The sequence below is a fragment of the Oncorhynchus keta genome, chromosome 33 (assembly GCF_023373465.1).
Source record: "Oncorhynchus keta strain PuntledgeMale-10-30-2019 chromosome 33, Oket_V2, whole genome shotgun sequence".
NCBI lineage: Eukaryota > Metazoa > Chordata > Actinopteri > Salmoniformes > Salmonidae > Oncorhynchus > Oncorhynchus keta.
This window is the reverse complement of record NC_068453.1, coordinates 8353353-8370987: the sequence shown is the minus strand read 5'-3', so window position 1 is coordinate 8370987 and position 17635 is coordinate 8353353. Positions and strand designations below refer to the sequence as shown.

At 43.1% G+C, this 17635-nt stretch overlaps 2 protein-coding genes across 33 annotated transcripts in view; one reads left to right on the top strand and one right to left on the bottom strand.

Moving 5' to 3' along the window:
• LOC118365925 (serine-rich adhesin for platelets-like) overlaps positions 1–17635 on the top strand; it is a 137117-nt gene that overhangs the window by 24417 nt on the left and 95065 nt on the right. For 3 of the 31 annotated variants that reach the window (XM_052491781.1, XM_052491780.1, XM_052491760.1), the window contains exon 6: positions 7071–7153. The exons of the other annotated variants lie outside the window; for them this stretch is intronic. In XM_052491781.1, coding sequence (XP_052347741.1) covers positions 7071–7153 — 83 coding nt within the window. The remainder of the gene's footprint in view (positions 1–7070; positions 7154–17635) is intronic. 31 annotated transcript variants of the gene reach the window in all.
• The window catches only part of LOC118365872 (islet amyloid polypeptide), a 127865-nt gene that overhangs the window by 68925 nt on the left and 41305 nt on the right, over positions 1–17635 (bottom strand). The window contains exon 1 of one of the 2 annotated variants that reach the window (XM_052491792.1): positions 1425–1620. The exons of the other annotated variant lie outside the window; for it this stretch is intronic. The gene's annotated coding sequence lies outside the window, so the exon portion shown is untranslated. Of the gene's footprint in view, positions 1–1424; positions 1621–17635 lie in introns of those variants that run through there. 2 annotated transcript variants of the gene reach the window in all.

The window sequence follows — 17635 nt, the reverse complement described above, 5'->3', positions numbered from 1 at the left end:
AGTTGTGATGAGCTAACAATATGGCGTTCATACTTAGTTCTTGAAACAAGAACTGAGGAAAGAGACAGGCTTGCAAACATGAAAAAGGACACCAGGCACATTCTGAATGTCTCATGTAACAATTAGTCTTTGGCCAAATAAAGGTGTGTGAGGCTCTTTTTGATAAAATAGCTTGACAGACATGACCACATCAGCTCTGTGGTGTCACCAAGTGGGGACTAATGTTCATTTACAATAATAGTTATAATCGTCATCACAATAATAATGCCAATACAGGAAAAAACAACACCAACTCCTTAAAACAACAGTTGTTGAGACAAATAACCTTTCACTTAGCAGATGGTTATTGTTAAAAGTAGTGCTGCACTCGACAAATGTCATTTGAGATGCCCCTATAGAAAATGGATAGAGCTGGGTCGACGAACTCGGAACGCACCACAGGAACCACCGCAAGCCAATCACTATGGAGATGACCATGGAACTCTCCAGCAGCGTCCTCTTAGATGGAACATCTCCTGGGAATCTTGAGTAGTTCTAAACAGAGTGCAGCTGCAACCAAACTCACCAAGTCTGTTTTACCCTGCTTACAGAGCCCCATGGCTGGGTGTTTTTAAGCTCCACACCCTCAGCTGACTCCTGGTCTCCCTGAAGCTTCCTCTTGATCATCAGGATGACAAGGCCCAGTAGCACGTAGGCACATGCATCTAGAGCCAGCACCACACCTAAGAGTGAAAGAGAGACTCCAATTGGACTCCAGACTCCAGCCTGGTCTCATTGACTAGATGTAACATAGAAAATGTAAATCTGGGGACCGAGATACTACGGTTTCGTATTATATGTTATGTTTGGTATGGATATGTAAGACAGATAGTTACTTAAGACAAAAATGAAATAAGGGTGGTTCGTCAGGGTGGATGGGTTGGCATATAACATGAATGTTTAGCAACCCAAAGGTTGCGAGTTCCAATCTGATCACAGCCAACTTTAGAATTTTAGCTAACTAGAAACCTTTTTAACTACTTACTAATTTTTAGATAATTTTTCAAATACTTAGCATGTTAGCTAATCCCTTCCCCTAACACTAACCTTAACCCTTTTAGCTAATCCTTCCCCTAACCCTAACCTTTACCCTGTGACCTAACGCCTAAATGTAACCCTAACACCCTAAACTAGCTAGAATTCTTATCATACGTTTCGCAAATTTGTAACATGTTGTATGTTTTGCAAATTCATAACATACAGTATAATATGAATTGTAATTCATAACATATAATAAAAAAATGGGTGATAGACATTCACAAATGAATACATACCATACATAACATATCATACCAAATGCGGTGTCTCTGATATACATACAGAATAATATGAAATGCTCTGAGACCAGGTTGCACTAGCACCTCCCCGGCTGGTAAGAAGGCAACCTCTGAGTTACATTCAATGATACATTATTGACACACACTAATGAAATGGACATGGAAAGGTAGTGGTTCAGTAACGGACAGAAAACAGGGGTGATGAATATACACAATAACTGATAGCACAAGTAGAGCAACAACACTGTTAACAAAGGAAGGATTGTATAAGTGGCATAGCTACCTGCAGAGTATTACACAACAAAGTAAACACAGAGAAGTAACTTACAATAGGCAACAGAAGTAACTATAAAGAACAATAAGCAAGAATGATACACATTTTACACACTCACTTTGTGCACGCACACTATACCACGAGTCCAGTTGATGGGCAGAGATAGAGAGGTTGATCTCTGTCTCTGCTTGAGGGAGACTGGGAGGAGAAGCAGGAGTTGGGGATCTGGGACACAAGCTGACTGCCTGTGATTTGCTGACCCCTGGCAACCATGACCCTAGTAACTAATCAGTGGACAGGCGTGAAGGGACAGTTTACGATACACCGCTGGCCTGCTTAGCTACAAACAGATTTTTCCTGCAATCTAGAGCCGTAATCATTATGCTTAATTGATTTTTCTGACATGTCTGGTAAGTATGCAGGACATTTCAGCTTTCAGGATTTCTGTACAGATCCTTGCAGAACGTGGATTATCATGCTGAAACATGAGGTGATGGCGGCGGATGAATGGCATGACAATTGTCCCGGGGTCTCGTCACAGTATTTCTGTGCATTGAAATTGTCATTGATAGAATGCAATTGTGTTCCCTGTCCATGGCTTATGCCAGCCCATACCATAACCCAACTGCCACCATGGGGCATTCTATTCACAACGTTGACATCAGCAAATCACTCATCCACACGTTGCCCTACATGTGGTCTGCAGTTGTGAGGCCAGTTGGACGTACTGCCAAATTCTCTAAAGCCTCCTCGGCTTATGGTAGAGAAATTAACATTAAATTCTCCGCAACAGTCATTTGCATTCTCCCTCAAAACTTGAAACATCTGTGGCATTGTGTTGTGTGACAAAACTGCACATTTTTGAGAGGCCTTTTATTGTCCCCCAGCACAAGGTGCACCTATGTAATGATCATGCTGTTTAAACAAATCCAAATATATTTTATATTTGATATTCTTCAAAGTAGCCACCCTTTGCCTTGGTGACAGCTTTGCACAGTCTTGGCATTCTCTCAACCAGCTTCATGGGGTAGTCACCTGGAATGAATTTCAATGTACAGGTGTGCTTTGTTAAAAGGTCATTTGTGGAATTTCTTTCCTTCTTAATGCGTTTGAGCCAATCAGTTGTGTTGTGACAAGGTAGGGGTGGTAAACAGAAGATAGCCCTATTTGTTAAAAGACCAAGTCCATATTTTGGCAAGAACATCTCAAAGAAGCAAAGAGAAACGGCAGTCCATCATTACTTTAACTTTTGTTTGGTTGCTACATGATTCCATATGTGTTATTTCATAGTTTTGATGTCTTCACTATTATTGTACAATGTTAAAAATAGTAAAAATAAAGAAAAACCCTTGAAAGAGTAGATGTGTCCAAACATTTGACTGGTTATGTATATATTGTATATTGCAAATATGGTACAATCCAAGTGTGCAAAGCTCTTAGAGACTTACCCAGAAAGACTCAAAGCTTTAATTGCTGCCAAAGGTGATTCTAACATGTATCTTGAAAACATGTAAATGAGATACTTCTGTATTTCATTTTCAATACATTTGCAAAAATGTCAAACATGTTTTCAATTTGTCATTATGGTGTATTGTGTGGAGCTGGAAAGGATAAAAAATTATAATTTCATCGATTTTGAATTCAGGCTGTAAGAAAACAAAATGTGGAATAAGTTAAGCAGTATGAACACTTTCTGAAGGCACTGTATATCTACAAGAACAATATAAATGAGTGACTCTTTGAAAGGGGGTCATATAAACATGGCCTTATTGTTTTCTTCTTCACAGCTATCATGCTATATTGGGCATCGTTTCTAAGAACAAATCTCCATTCTGGCTTAAACAAAGCAATCTGATCATGCTCCAGTCAAATTCACACTATAGGGAATGGCACAACATGGCTTCTGTAAAGCACCTATTCATTGTCCAATCAACATCCACACATTGTTTTAATAAAGATCGAAGAATGAAATCAAACACATGTGTGCAATGTTCAAAAGTGTGTGAGAGATTACCATTAACATTTGTGTATGTGTGGGGTCAAGTTTGGCTGGTCATACATTTGCAAATAGCCGAGATTGGATATTTCGGCACCATGGACAGCAGCGAAATCGGAAAAGCGAGATCTGTCATTCAGCACCACATGGCAGTAGACAGCGGCCATCTCATGTGAAGTTGGCAGTGGGAAAATCCCACGTAATGGGAAACGAGGCTTCGGAGGCAAAAAGACTGAAGGAGAAGAGTCCCACAGGAACCTTATGCTAAACTGTTCTGCCACATTCATTTCAAATGTTACATATTTCATTACATTACATTTAAGTCATTTAGCAGACGCTCTTATCCAGAGCGACTTACAAATTGGTGCATTCACCTTATGACATCCAGTGGAACAGCCATAAACTGACTTTACAATAGTGCATCTAAATCTTTTAAGGGGGGTGAGAAGGATTACTTTATCCTATCCTAGGTATTCCTTAGGTGGGGTTTCAGGCGTCTCCGGAAGGTGGTGATTGACTCCGCTGTCCTGTCGTGAGGGAGTGTGTTCCACCATTGGGGAGCCAGAGCAGCGAACAGTTTTGACTGGGCTGAGCGGGAACTGTACTTCCTCAGTGGTAGGGAGGCGAGCAGGCCAGAGGTGGATGAACGCAGTGCCCTTGTTTGGGTGTAGGGCCTGATCAGAGCCTGGAGGTACTGAGGTGCCGTTCCCCTCACAGCTCCGTAGGCAAGCACCATGGTCTTGTAGCGGATGCGAGCTTCAACTGGAAGCCAGTCGGGGTGATGAGATTTCGATCTGCAACTAATATAAACTGGTACAACTGCACGAAATTCCCCTCTCAAATATCTGTTTGTGAGAAACAATAAGAAAAACAACTGTTAGACTTTTACAATGCGCACTGTCGTGCATTTTTATATTACCAACAAGACAACGAAGTGATGGTCTATACGCGCCATGGAGACTTATAACGGATACTTCCCACCCAGCAAAATTTCCCACGCTGAGCGATGTTGTGAACTACACTATTATGCATATAATTCAAGACATACGTTTATTGGCATTCATACTCTTATTTTTAACCGATTAGCTTTGCAAACGTGTACCTTATGTCAATTCAAAGCTCGGAAATATTGGAATAACGTAAGAGGACTCTGACACTCTAGGCGCATTTACATTTACACATTGAAGTCAAGATCCAAGCGACTTACAAATTGGTGCATTCACCTTATGACATCCAGTGGAACAGCCACTTTACAATAGTGCATCTAAATCTTTTAAAGAAGGATTACTTTACTATCCTAGGTATTCCTTAAAGAGGTGGGGTTTCAGGTGTCTCCGGAAGGTGGTGAACAAGGCGCACAACAAGATAACACAACAACCACATTTTCAATTGACAATCATTGCTTTAAATATATACGGTTAATAGATTTGTATAGGCATTGGTAAACAATTAATTTAACTTGTAAACCAAGGTTGGATTAGTAGGTCTAAGCAACATGCAGCTGGATATTCGCGTCATGAATCGAAACAGGTTCCAATCCTCATATATACCCATTATGACAAAATAAAGAGCTTAATCTTTCAATACATAAAGACATAGAAGCATACCCATTTATAAAGGTTCTACACATTCCATTTCTCCATAGCAATAGAATGTAAACATTCTATTTTGTGCCAAACATTGCCTACAACTCAATTCTAAGTGCAGCATATTGGACGACTCCACAGTAATTGATCATTCACGACATTAACTTATTCCTGTTATTTCTAGAGCATCTCGTATATCTATAGCGCTGCGTTTCTACCCCATCGTACCATGGATAGGGTTTGGTGCATTCCGGAGTTCACTTATGGTCCCACAAAGGTAATCTTTGGAGATGTTCATTTTAGCATACTGTAAATGCCTGTGCACAATGTGCATAACAAAGCATCATTATTGTCATTCTCTTCAAAGGAATTCTGCAGAAGCAGCCTTTATTTCCAGACTCTGCAGGCCTGCTGGGAGGAAACATATTACAATAAACAGGTTAGATTCATCCCCCCAAAAAACATAAACAACAGAAAGAGAGTTGTATTTCAAGACAGTTTAGAGAAGATGGTCATAAGAGTTCTTAATAACACTCGCAAATTGTGATGCATGAACAGTTGTGAAATGTTGCGAGAGGCCCTTCAGAATGCACATGATATGGTATTTCATGGCACTGTCTCACACCTTACCTCATCTTGCAGAAGAAGCTCATGGTCCACTATCTGCTGCTCCAGAGTCAAGGCCAGGTCCCGCACCATGTCACCACGGAGCACATGAGCGGCTGGCTGGTGTCTCAGGGCAAAAATCCCTTAGGGAGAGGTGAGTACCACTTCATCATTCACCTTCACTGCCATTCCCTGCCATCAGCAGCACTCCAAGAGGTGTGGGTAAAATAAACAACAGAAAAATCGGAAGCCTGGAAAGTTGAATTGCTCTGTGCTTTATTTGAAGGGTGTGGAAGGAAACCCTGGAGGAGGGGAATGACCTCGCTCGGCTGGTAAGACAATGAGAGTTAGACACATACTACAAGTCAGTGAGCTCTTTACTAGCCTTTCAACAAGTAGTTAGTACAGCAGAATAGATATGTTGTGAAATTTCACTAATCGGACTTCCTGTTTTTTACGGCAGACATGGGAAGTCAACACTTGCCTAAAAATGATAGACATAGAGCACGAGGCTGTCTGCAAGCTCCGCCGCTCCTTGCACCCCATCTCGCCAGCTGACATGTGAGTTCCATGTACTGCCCTGCATATGACTTGATCCATTTATCTACACATCTGTAACTATGCGGAAACAGACTAAGACAGTGTTCTCTGTGAGCACATTGCACATCGTTTAGCTTTGTATTCTCCTTTTTGTTGATTTCAGCGACCCTAAGGTCCACAGCATCGTGGAAAGGGCTGTAAGGAGCATTATGGGCGAGCTGTCCAATGAGCCCCGTAGCAACCTGCTCAGCCCAGCCCAGGTGGTTGTGGAGGTGGTGCCCAGGCTCCTCCTGGCCCTGTGGATTCAGCCAAAGGAAGGCCATTCAGGGCACCCAATCCTAGTAAGCGGGATGGCTGTGGGCATGGTGGCGGCCGTAGTGGAGAAGCTCTCCAGCATGTTAAAGGCCCCTTCCCCTCAAATCCCTTTCTCCGCGCTGCGGCTTTTGAATCTGTGTGGTCAATCCTCGGGAGAATCAGTCAGTCCTTCTCCACGGATGACCTCCAGAGCCCATTTTATGTGAGATCTGTCTGTGCCTTTGTGGCTGACGAGGTCCAGAGCTGCTTCCAGCCCCCTGCAGCCACCTTACCAGTCCTCCCTGTCGTCGCTGCGGCCATTTCCACCGCACCTCCAGACATCCTAGCAGGTGAGTAGCAATGATAGAGAGCACTCTGACAGATGCCTGTTGTGATGACATCTCGGTGACTTGTAGTAGTAGAGCTTATCAGGATTGTTGTTGTCACTCCTAACACAGAGGCAGACCCGGCTTCTTCCCACATGGAGGTTGTGAATATCAACGCTAACACAGAGGCAGACCAGGATTCTTCCCACCTGGAGGTTGTGGACATCACCGCTAACATAGAGGCAGACCAGGCGTCTTCCCACTTGGAGGTTGTGGACATCACCGCTAGCATAGAGGCAGACCAGGCGTCTTCCCACCTAGAGGTTGTGGACATCACCCATAACACACAGGCAGACACGGCATCTTCCCACCTGGAGGTTGTGGACATAACATGTAAGACAGAGGAAGACCCGGCCTGTTCCCATCTGGAAGTTGCGGACATAGGCCCTAAAACAGAGGCAGACAGAGCTTGTTCCCACTTGGAGGCTGTGGAAATCACCCCTAAGACAGAGGCAGACCCGGCTAATTCACACCTGGAGGTTCAGGACATCACCCCTAAGACACAGCAAGATCCAGCTTCTTCCCACCTTGAGGTTGTGAACATCACCCTTAATAGAGAGGCAGATCCGGCTTCTTTCCACCTAAATGTTGTGGACATCACTCCTAATAGAGAGGCAGAGCCCATCTCTTCCCTCTTGGAGGTTGTGGATGTCACACCTGAAGAAAGGACTCTCAAGATGGCCGTCTTCGCCACTCCGCCAACTGACATCCAAGCAGGTGAGTTACACTGACAGGTGCCGTTTGTCATGACATCTTAGTAGAACCTTTCAACTGGCCAGTGTTTAGAATCTGCGGTTTGCATTTGTTTACATTCTGTCCCTCTTTTCTCCCTTTCCAGAGGATGTTTCTGTGGTCATCCCAGATGTCACCCCACATGTCACCAAGGATGTGACACTGGATGTTCCATGTAGAGCAGCATGCAAAGGGAAAGTCCGGCGATTTTTTTCAGGCTTTGGAGGGCAGTGTGCTGCTGCGCCTGCCACAAGGAAGAGGAGGAACAATATTAGTTATTCATCAGACCTTCAGAAATGATATTGAACCATAGACCATTAAATTATTTGCATTATAATAATTGGATTAAATTCTGCTTTTCCTGTTTACTACTTAATTTCAGAACATTTCTATAAACTTTCACTTTGCAAGTGTGGAGTAGGTTGTGTAAATAAGTGGGAAACATCCCAATTTTAATGCTTTTAATAATTTACTTACTACATGTAAACAAAACAAAAAAGTAGTATTTGACAACAACAAAAACAGAGGGAGCTCAACCAACGTTGAGTTGCGGTGCAACCAAAACCTTTAATCATCATAGAAAACTAAAAAGCGCAACTCTTGCACACTATAAAAAATGCATTGTTTTATTCAAGCAATGTTAAAAGATGAACATTTTGACCTAATCTACGACAATATGCAAGTTGTGTTTGCCCAGGAAAAGGGTGACCCAGACTCACCCTGGTTCTTGAGGGTTGCAGACAGTGAAAAGATATCATTAAGTAAATGGGACTTTTCAAATCATGAATAAAAATCTTTAATGAACATGAATTTAAATACAACTGACATGAGGATCAGAGCAGGCTGGCTGACTGGCTAGCCCTGAAAGCCCTCTAACTCTGTGTGGTTCATCTCAGCCAATAGGTTGTGTGGGTTGTCTTTCTCTCTGTGGGTGTGAATCACTATGACCTCTCCCTTGGCCTGCCTGTTGGCCTGATCAGAAGGCTTGTCATCTCTTTCCTTGCTCGCATGAGCAGGAGGAATGGCATCTGGGGTAACCTCCTCCTCTCCCACCTCTCCCTACTGTCTGTGTTCGACTGAGGTCACTTGTTCTCTCTCCCTGGGTGTTGGATAATTCCTCCTCCACTGTGTTTGATAGTTCCTCCTCCACTGTGTCTTTGTGAGCTTGAAGTGTGTTATCCTCTTCTGGCTACCTCTTTAGGGGTGTGCACCTTAAATCTCTTTCGGTTTGTTGGGGGTTCAGTTGTTTTGGGGAGAGTCTGAAGTTCAATCTCTTGCAATGAGTGTGGGGGCTGTCCTGTGGGGGTGTCCCCCTCCCTCCTAAACTGTAATGACTGCGATGATGGAAAAAGTAGGAGGAGCCACCGAGACATGTGATGAGGGTAAGGAAGATCACTCTGCAAGGACAGGATAGGACACATCACAACACTGCTGCTCATTCATATTCAAACCCACTATAGACTATGCATTTACTCATTGGCGTGCTCCCCACACACACACACAATGAACTTACCTGTACATATCAGAATCATACAATCAACGGCCACCTCTTCCACAACATTTCTTAATCCCCCACCTCAAACATGTTGAGTCAATACCAGATGCTGGAAAGGTGCTGGAATGCAGGTGCAGAAGGGTCTAGTATGTAATGATGTGATACCATGCGTACCCCATATCCTGTGTTTGTGTTGATGTTTTTGTATTGAACCTTTATTTAAACAGGGAGTCACATTGAGATGAAACATCTATTTTACAAGAGTGTCATATTGTCATATTGAACTACCAGAGAGAACCTTCTCCACATAGGAATTGTATAATTTTTTTTCCATACATCAAAAATAATACTTTGCCAATCAAATAAGGCACCAACAAGGCCCACGTTAATGGTTGAAAGTAACTTATGTCAGTGCAAATGAGTAACACTGAGTGTATAAATACCCGAGATGGCATAGCAGTTCAGACGTCTTTTGTCCTCGTCTTGTCGTGTCCTGTATATATATATATATTTATTTACAACTTTTTTTCACATACATTTTATTTTTTTTTCATCAACTCATCTTCAAAACACTCTCCTGCAACCCGCCTCACCAATTTATATTTATAAATAAGTATTATTTACCTCAAATCTGCAATCCTCCAAGAAGCTAGCCAGAAGCTAGCCAGAAACTAGCCAGGAGCTAGCTAGAAGCTAGCTAGAAGCTAATCAGAAGCTAGTTCAGAAGCTAGTTAGCTTCTTTACTGGCAAATCGTTAGTATTCAGCTAACCACGGTTTGTGGTCATCAGCTATCCTTTAGCTCGAAAATCTATCGCCAGTTTTGTACGGCGCAGCGCGGCTCGGAGCGGAACATACCGGACCAATTTTTCTCTCCATGTCCTTGGATTTCAACTGCTCTCTGGACATTCATTCCCGGATCTCACAGCTAGCTAGCTGCTATCCGTGTGTCTATCTGCTCTCGTCGATTCCGGAGCAAACATCAATTACTCCGGAGCTAGCCAGCTCCGTCAATCACTCCTGAGCTCCGTCAATCACTCCTGGGATGCAGTCACCTATCCGGACCCGTTTTACTGCCTACGCGGAGCCCCACCGGGCCTTCACAACTGGACTGCCGGCGTTATCTACCCGAAGGAGATCCGGCTGGCTCCTCCATCGCGACGTTACCTGAACGCCCATCTGCGGCCTGCTAACCGTTAGCTGTCTTACCGGCTGCTCTCAGAATAGACAATCGGACAATTTATTTATTTTTATTATTATTATTATGTATCTTCTTGGGCCTCTATAACTATATCTATTGTTTTTTTTTTTTTTGTTGTGTGATTTGGACTAATCCCCTCTACCACACGGAACCACACTAATCTACTGACGGAACGCAAGAGGTGGCTAACAACAGACCTCCATCCTATGCTAGCTTGCTACCGATGTCCTGGCTAGCTGTCTAAATCGCTGTGACCCCCAAACCAACCACTCCACTCACTGGACTCTTTTGATCACTCGACTAAGGATGCCTTTCCTTAATGTCAATATGTCTTGTCCATTGCTGTTCTGGTTAGTGTTTATTGGCTTATTTCACTGTAGAGCCTCTAGTCCTGCTCACTATACCTTATCCAATTTATTAGTTCCACCACCCACACATGCAATGACATCTCCTGGTTTCAATGATGTTTCTAGAGACAATATCTCTCTCTTCATCACTCAATACCTAGGTTTACCTCCACTGTATTCACATCCTACCATACCTTTGTCTGTACATTATACCTTCATGCTATTTTATCGGCCCCAGAAACCTCCTTTTACTCTCTGTTCCAGACGTTCTAGACGACCAATTCTTATTGCTTTTAGCCGTACCCTTATTCTCCTCCTCCTATGTTCCTCTGGCGATGTAGAGGTGAATCCAGGCCCTGCGGTGCCTAGCTCCACTCCTATTCCCCAGGCGCTCTCTTTTGATGACTTCTGTAACCGTAATAGCCTTGGTTTCATGCATGTTAACATTAGAAGCCTCCTCCCTAAGTTTGTTCTATTCACTGCTTTAGCACACTCTGCCAACCCGGATGTTCTAGCTGTGTCTGAATCCTGGCTTAGGAAGACCACCAAAAATTCTGAAATTTTAATTCCAAATTACAACATTTTCAGACAAGATAGAACTGCCAAAGGGGGCGGTGTTGCAATCTACTGCAAAGATAGCCTGCAGAGTTCTGTCCTACTATCCAGGTCTGTACCCAAACAATTTGAACTTCTACTTTTAAAAATCCACCTCTCTAAAAACAAGTCTCTCACCGTTGCCGCCTGTTATAGACCACCCTCTGCCCCCAGCTGTGCTCTGGACACCATATGTGAACTGATTGCCCCCATCTATCTTCAGAGCTCGTGCTGCTAGGCGACCTAAACTGGAACATACATGCTTAACACCCCAGCCATCCTACAATCTAAACTCGATGCCCTCAATCTCATTCAAATTATCAATGAACCTACCAGGTACCCCCCAAAGCCTTAAACACGGGCACCCTCATAGATATCATCCTAACCAACTTCCCCACTAAATACACCTCTGCTGTCTTCAACCAAGATCTCAGCGATCACTGCCTCATTGCCTGCATCCGTAATGGGTCAGCGGTCAAACGACCTCCACTCATCACTGTAAAACCCTCCCTGAAACACTTCAGCGAGCACCCCTTTCTAATCGACCTGGCCGGGGTATCCTGGAAGGATATTGATCTCATCCCGTCAGTAGAGGATGCCTGGATATTTTTTTAAAAGCCTTCCTAACCATCTTAAATAAACATGCCCCTTCCAAGAAATTTAGAACCAGGAACAGATATAGCCCTTGGTTCTCCCCAGACCTGACTGCCCTTAACCAACACAAAAACATCCTATGGCGTTCTGCATTAGCATCGAACAGCCCCCGTGATATGCAGCTGTTCAGGGAAGCTAGAAACCGTTATACACAGGCAGTTAGAAAAGCCAAGGCCAGCTTTTTCAAGCAGAAATTTGCTTCCTGCAACACTTCCTGCAACACTAACTCAAAAAAGTTCTGGGACACTGTAAAGTCCATGGAGAATAAGAACACCTCCTCCCAGCTGCCCACTGCACTGAAGATAGGAAACACTGTCACCACTGATAAATCCACCATAATTGAGAATTTCAACAAGCATTTTTCTACGGCTGGCCATGCTTTCCACCTGGCTACTCCTACCCCGGTCAACAGCACTGCACCCCCAACAGCAACTCGCCCAAGCCTTCCCCATTTCTCCTTCTCCCAAATCCATTCAGCTGATGTTCTGAAAGAGCTGAAAAATCTGGAACCCTACAAATCAGCCGGGCTAGACAATCTGGACCCTTTCTTTCTAAAAATTATCTGCCGAAATTGTTGCCACCCCTATTACTAGCCTGTTCAACCTCTCTTTCCTGTCGTCTGAGATTACCAAAGATTGGAAAGCAGCTGCGGTCATCCCCCTCTTCAAAGGGGGGGACACTCTTGACCCAAACTGCTACAGACCTACCATGCCTTTCTAAGGTCTTCGAAAGCCAAGTCAACAAACAGATTACCGACCATTTTGAATCTCACCATACCTTCTCTGCTATGCAATCTGGTTTCAGAGCTGGTCATGGGTGCACCTCAGCCTCGCTCAAGGTCCTAAACGATATCTTAACCGCCATCGATAAGAAACATTACTGTGCAGCCGTATTCATTGATCTGGCCAAGGCTTTCGACTCTGTCAACCACCACATCCTCATCGGCAGACTCGACAGCCTTGGTTTCTCAAATGATTGCCTCGCCTGGTTCACCAACTACTTCTCTGATAGAGTTCAGTGTGTCAAATCGGAGGGTCTGCTGTCCGGACCTCTGGCAGTCTCTATGGGGGTGCCACAGGGTTCAATTCTTGGACCGACTCTCCTCTCTGTATACATCAATGAGGTCGCTCTTGCTGCTGGTGAGTCCCTGATCCACCTCTACGCAGACGACACCATTCTGTATACTTCCGGCCCTTTGGACACTGTTAACAACCCTCCAGGCAAGCTTGAATGCCATACAACTCTCCTTCCGTGGCCTCCAATTGCTCTTAAATACAAGTAAAACTAAATGCATGCTCTTCAACCGATTGCTACCTGCACCTACCCGCCTGTCCAACATCACTACTCTGGACGGCTCTGACTTAGAATACGTGGACAACTACAAATACTTAGGTGTCTGGTTAGACTGTAAACTCTCCTTCCAGACCCATATCAAACATCTCCAATCCAAAGTAAAATCTAGAATTGGCTTCCTATTTCGCAACAAAGCATCCTTCACTCATGCTGCCAAACATACCCTTGTAAAACTGACCATCCTACCAATCCTCGACTTTGGCGATGTCATTTACAAAATAGCCTCCAATACCCTACTCAACAAATTGGATACAGTCTATCACAGTGCAATCCGTTTTGTCACCAAAGCCCCATATACTACCCACCATTGCGACCTGTACGCTCTCGTTGGCTGGCCCTCGCTTCATACTCGTCGCCAAACCCACTGGCTCCATGTCATCTACAAGACCCTGCTAGGTAAAGTCCCCCTTATCTCAGCTCGCTGGTCACCATAGCATCTCCCACCTGTAGCACACACTCCAGCAGGTATATCTCTCTAGTCACCCCCAAAACCAATTCTTTCTTTGGCCGCCTCTCCTTCCAGTTCTCTGCTGCCAATGACTGGAACGAACTACAAAAATCTCTGAAACTGGAAACACTTATCTCCCTCACTAGCTTTAAGCACCAACTGTCAGAGCATCTAACAGATTACTGCACCTGTACATAGCCCACCTATAATTTAGCCCAAAAAACTACCTCTTTCCCAACTGTATTTAATTTATTTTGCTCCTTTGCACCCCATTATTTTTATTTCTACTTTGCACATTCTTCCATTGCAAAACTACCATTCCAGTGTTTTACTTGCTATATTGTATTTACTTTGCCACCATGGCCTTTTTTGCCTTTACCTCCCTTCTCACCTAATTTGCTCATGTTGTATATAGACTTGTTTATACTGTATTATTGACTGTATGTTTGTTTTACTCCATGTGTAACTCTGTGTCGTTGTATCTGTCGAACTGCTTTGCTTTATCTTGGCCAGGTCGCAATTGTAAATGAGAACTTGTTCTCAACTTGCCTACCTGGTTAAATAAAGGTGAAATAAATAAATAAAAATAAAACATGAAGAACACCTGCTCTTTCCATGACAACCAGGTGAATCCAGATGAAAGCTATAATCCCTTATAGACGTCACTAGTTAAATCAGTGTAGATAGAGAGAGTTTAAAAAATAAATACTGTAAGGCTTGAGACATAGATTGTGTATGTGTGCCATTCAGAGGGTGAATAAGAAATAGAAAATATTTACGTGCCTTTCAACAGGTCATGGTAGTAGGTGCCAGGGGCACCAATTTGTGTCAAGATCTGCATTGCTGCTGATTTTTTTTTTATGCTCAACAGTTTCCAGTCTGTATTAAGAATGTCCACCACTCAAAAGACACAGCCAACTTGACACAACTGTGGGAAGCATTGGAGTCAACATGGGCCAGCATCCCTGTGAATGTTTTGTACACTCAGGACATTATTAATAATACGGTGTTCGTTCCGTATCCTGTAAAGCTGGAGCAGACTGCGAGGCAGGGGGAGATGTAGGTGATGCCGTTGTCTGAGCACACAGGGTCCCACTCCCAAGCCAAGCAGGGGCAGTCTCGCTAAATTCCAGGGATCCTGGAGGACAGAGAAAATGGCTGGCAATAATGTTTTAAATGATTGTTGCTGAACTATCATTGAAATAAGCACAGTGACGAAACAGCCAGGAATCCTGGCTCAGTAACAACCATACTATATATTCCCACAAGAGGGAGCCAAGGCACAATCCCATGTGTGTTTTGGTCTTACTCTCACTCAACCTCTTCAGTAGACCTCCCAGGAATATCTCCACCCCACAGGCAGGTTCAACACACCAGGAGAAGTTAAAATCACATCTAGTGTTACCAGTGTGCTGGAGTTTCATTTCCACTCATGTTCAACAAACCTACAGGGAATGGGAGAGAACCAAAAAGTTGTATTTACTGTAATTCAACATCAATGCTGACAGGAGGGAACATTTCAGTTGGAGCATGTCCAGGTTTCTATGGCTGTGTTTAGACAGCCCAATTCAGATCTTTTTTGAGTAATTCAGGGATGCAAACTGGTGAGGGCCCAAAAAGGTGAAAAATTCTAAAATATCCACAATAGGGGGAAGGCAGGTTTTAACTAATTAAACAACAAAGACTATGATCTACATTATCAGTCTCTGTGTGTAAAATAAAACGTGGTTAATGTGAACCTCTCACTGCTAAATAATGTGTAGAAAGCAATCCAATGTTATTTGTTGTCAAGACTTTACATAAGACACTCAAGTCTTGACGCCTCATTTTCATCCAATTCTCTCATTCTGAAAATTAACCACAACGTTACTGTAGAGGGAAAACATTAGTTCATAGATAGTTAGTTCGTTAACATTTCACACAGATTGCCAGGGTCCAGTAAGCAACTACGTTAACAATATAACTTGAGGAACGGCAAGAAGTCGTATACCAGTTAATACCCAGCTAATTCTCACACCATAAACTCAATTATTTAATCAGCTAAGTTGGATAGTGTTGCTCAACATTTCTCTGGCTAGCTAACACGGAGAATTCGATCCAACTTGCAAGATACTTGGTGCTGAAATACTTGGATATTTCGGCACCATGGACAACAGCGAAATCGGAAAAGCGAGATCTGTCATTCAGCACCACATGACAGTAGACAGCGGCCATCTCATGTGAAGTTGGCACTGGGGAAATCCCATCTAATGAGAAACGAGGCCAAGGAGGCAAAAAGACTGAAGGAAAAGACTCTGTTTCTGCCACATTCATTTCAAATGTTACATCTTTCGATTTGTAAATAATAGGGAATACATTTGCAGATAATTTAAACTGATTTATCAAACTACACTGTACAGCTTTAGTGTGTCTGTGCATCATACGTACAACTGTAAGACATTCCGTTCTCAAATGTCTGTTTAATGTGAGAAGCAAAATGAAAAACAACTGTTAGACTATTACAATGCCTCCATGCATTTTTATATTACCAACAAGTCAACGAAGTGATGGTCTTTACGCGACATGGAGACATTTATAGTATACTTCCCCCACCCAGCAAAAGCTCCCACGCTGAGCAATACTTTTTACTAAACTATTATGCATATAATCCAAGTCATACGTTTATTGTCATTCATACTCTTATTTTTACCCGATTAGCTTTGCAAAATTGTACCTTATGTCAATTCATAGCTCAGAAATATTCGAGTAACGTGCTTAAGAGGACTCTGACACTAGGCGCACAACAAGATAACACAACAACCACATTTTCAATTGACAATCATTGCTTTAAATAGATATGGTTAATAGATTTGTATTATTAATTAATTTCACTTGTAAACCAAGGTTGGATTAGTAGGTCTAAGCAACATGTAGCTGGATACCCGCGTCATGAATCGAAAACAGGTTCCAATCCTCATATATACACATTATGACAAAATAAAGAGCTTAATCTTCACGAAATAAAGACATAGAAGCATACCCATTTATAAAGGTTCTACACATTCCATTTCTCCATAGCAATAAAGTGTAAACATTCTATTTCGTGCCAAACATTGCCTACAACTCAATTCTAAGTGCAGCATATTGGACGAGTCCACAGTAATTGATCATTCGCGACTTTAACTTATTCCTGTTATCTCTAGAGCATCTCGTATATCTATAGCGCTGCATTTCTACCCCATCTTACCATGGATAGGGTTTGGTGCATTCCGGAGTTCACTTATGGTCCCACAAAGGTAATCTTTGGAGATGTTCATTTTAGCATACTGTAAATGCCTGTGCACAATGTGCATAACAAAGCATCATTATTGTCATTCTCTTCAAAGGAATTCTGTAGAAGCAGACTTTATTTCCAGACTCTGCAGGCCTGCTGGGAGGAAACATATTACAATAAACAGGTAAGATTCATCCCCCAAAAACATAAACAGCAGAAAGAGAGTTGTATTTCAAGACAGTTTAGAGAAGATGGTCATAAGAGTTCTTAATAACACTCGCAAATTGTGATGCATGAACAGTTGTGAAATGTTGTGAGAGGCCCTTCAGAATGCACATGATATGGTATTTCGTGGCACTGTCTCACACCTTACCTCATCTTGCAGAAGAAGCTCATGGTCCACTATCTGCTGCTCCAGAGTCAAGGCCAGGTCCCGCACCATGTCACCACGGAGCACATGAGCGACTGGCTGGTGTCTCAGGGCAAAAAATCCCTTAGGGAGAGGTGAGTACCACTTCATCACTCACCTTCACTGCCATTCCCTGCCACCAGCAGCACTCCA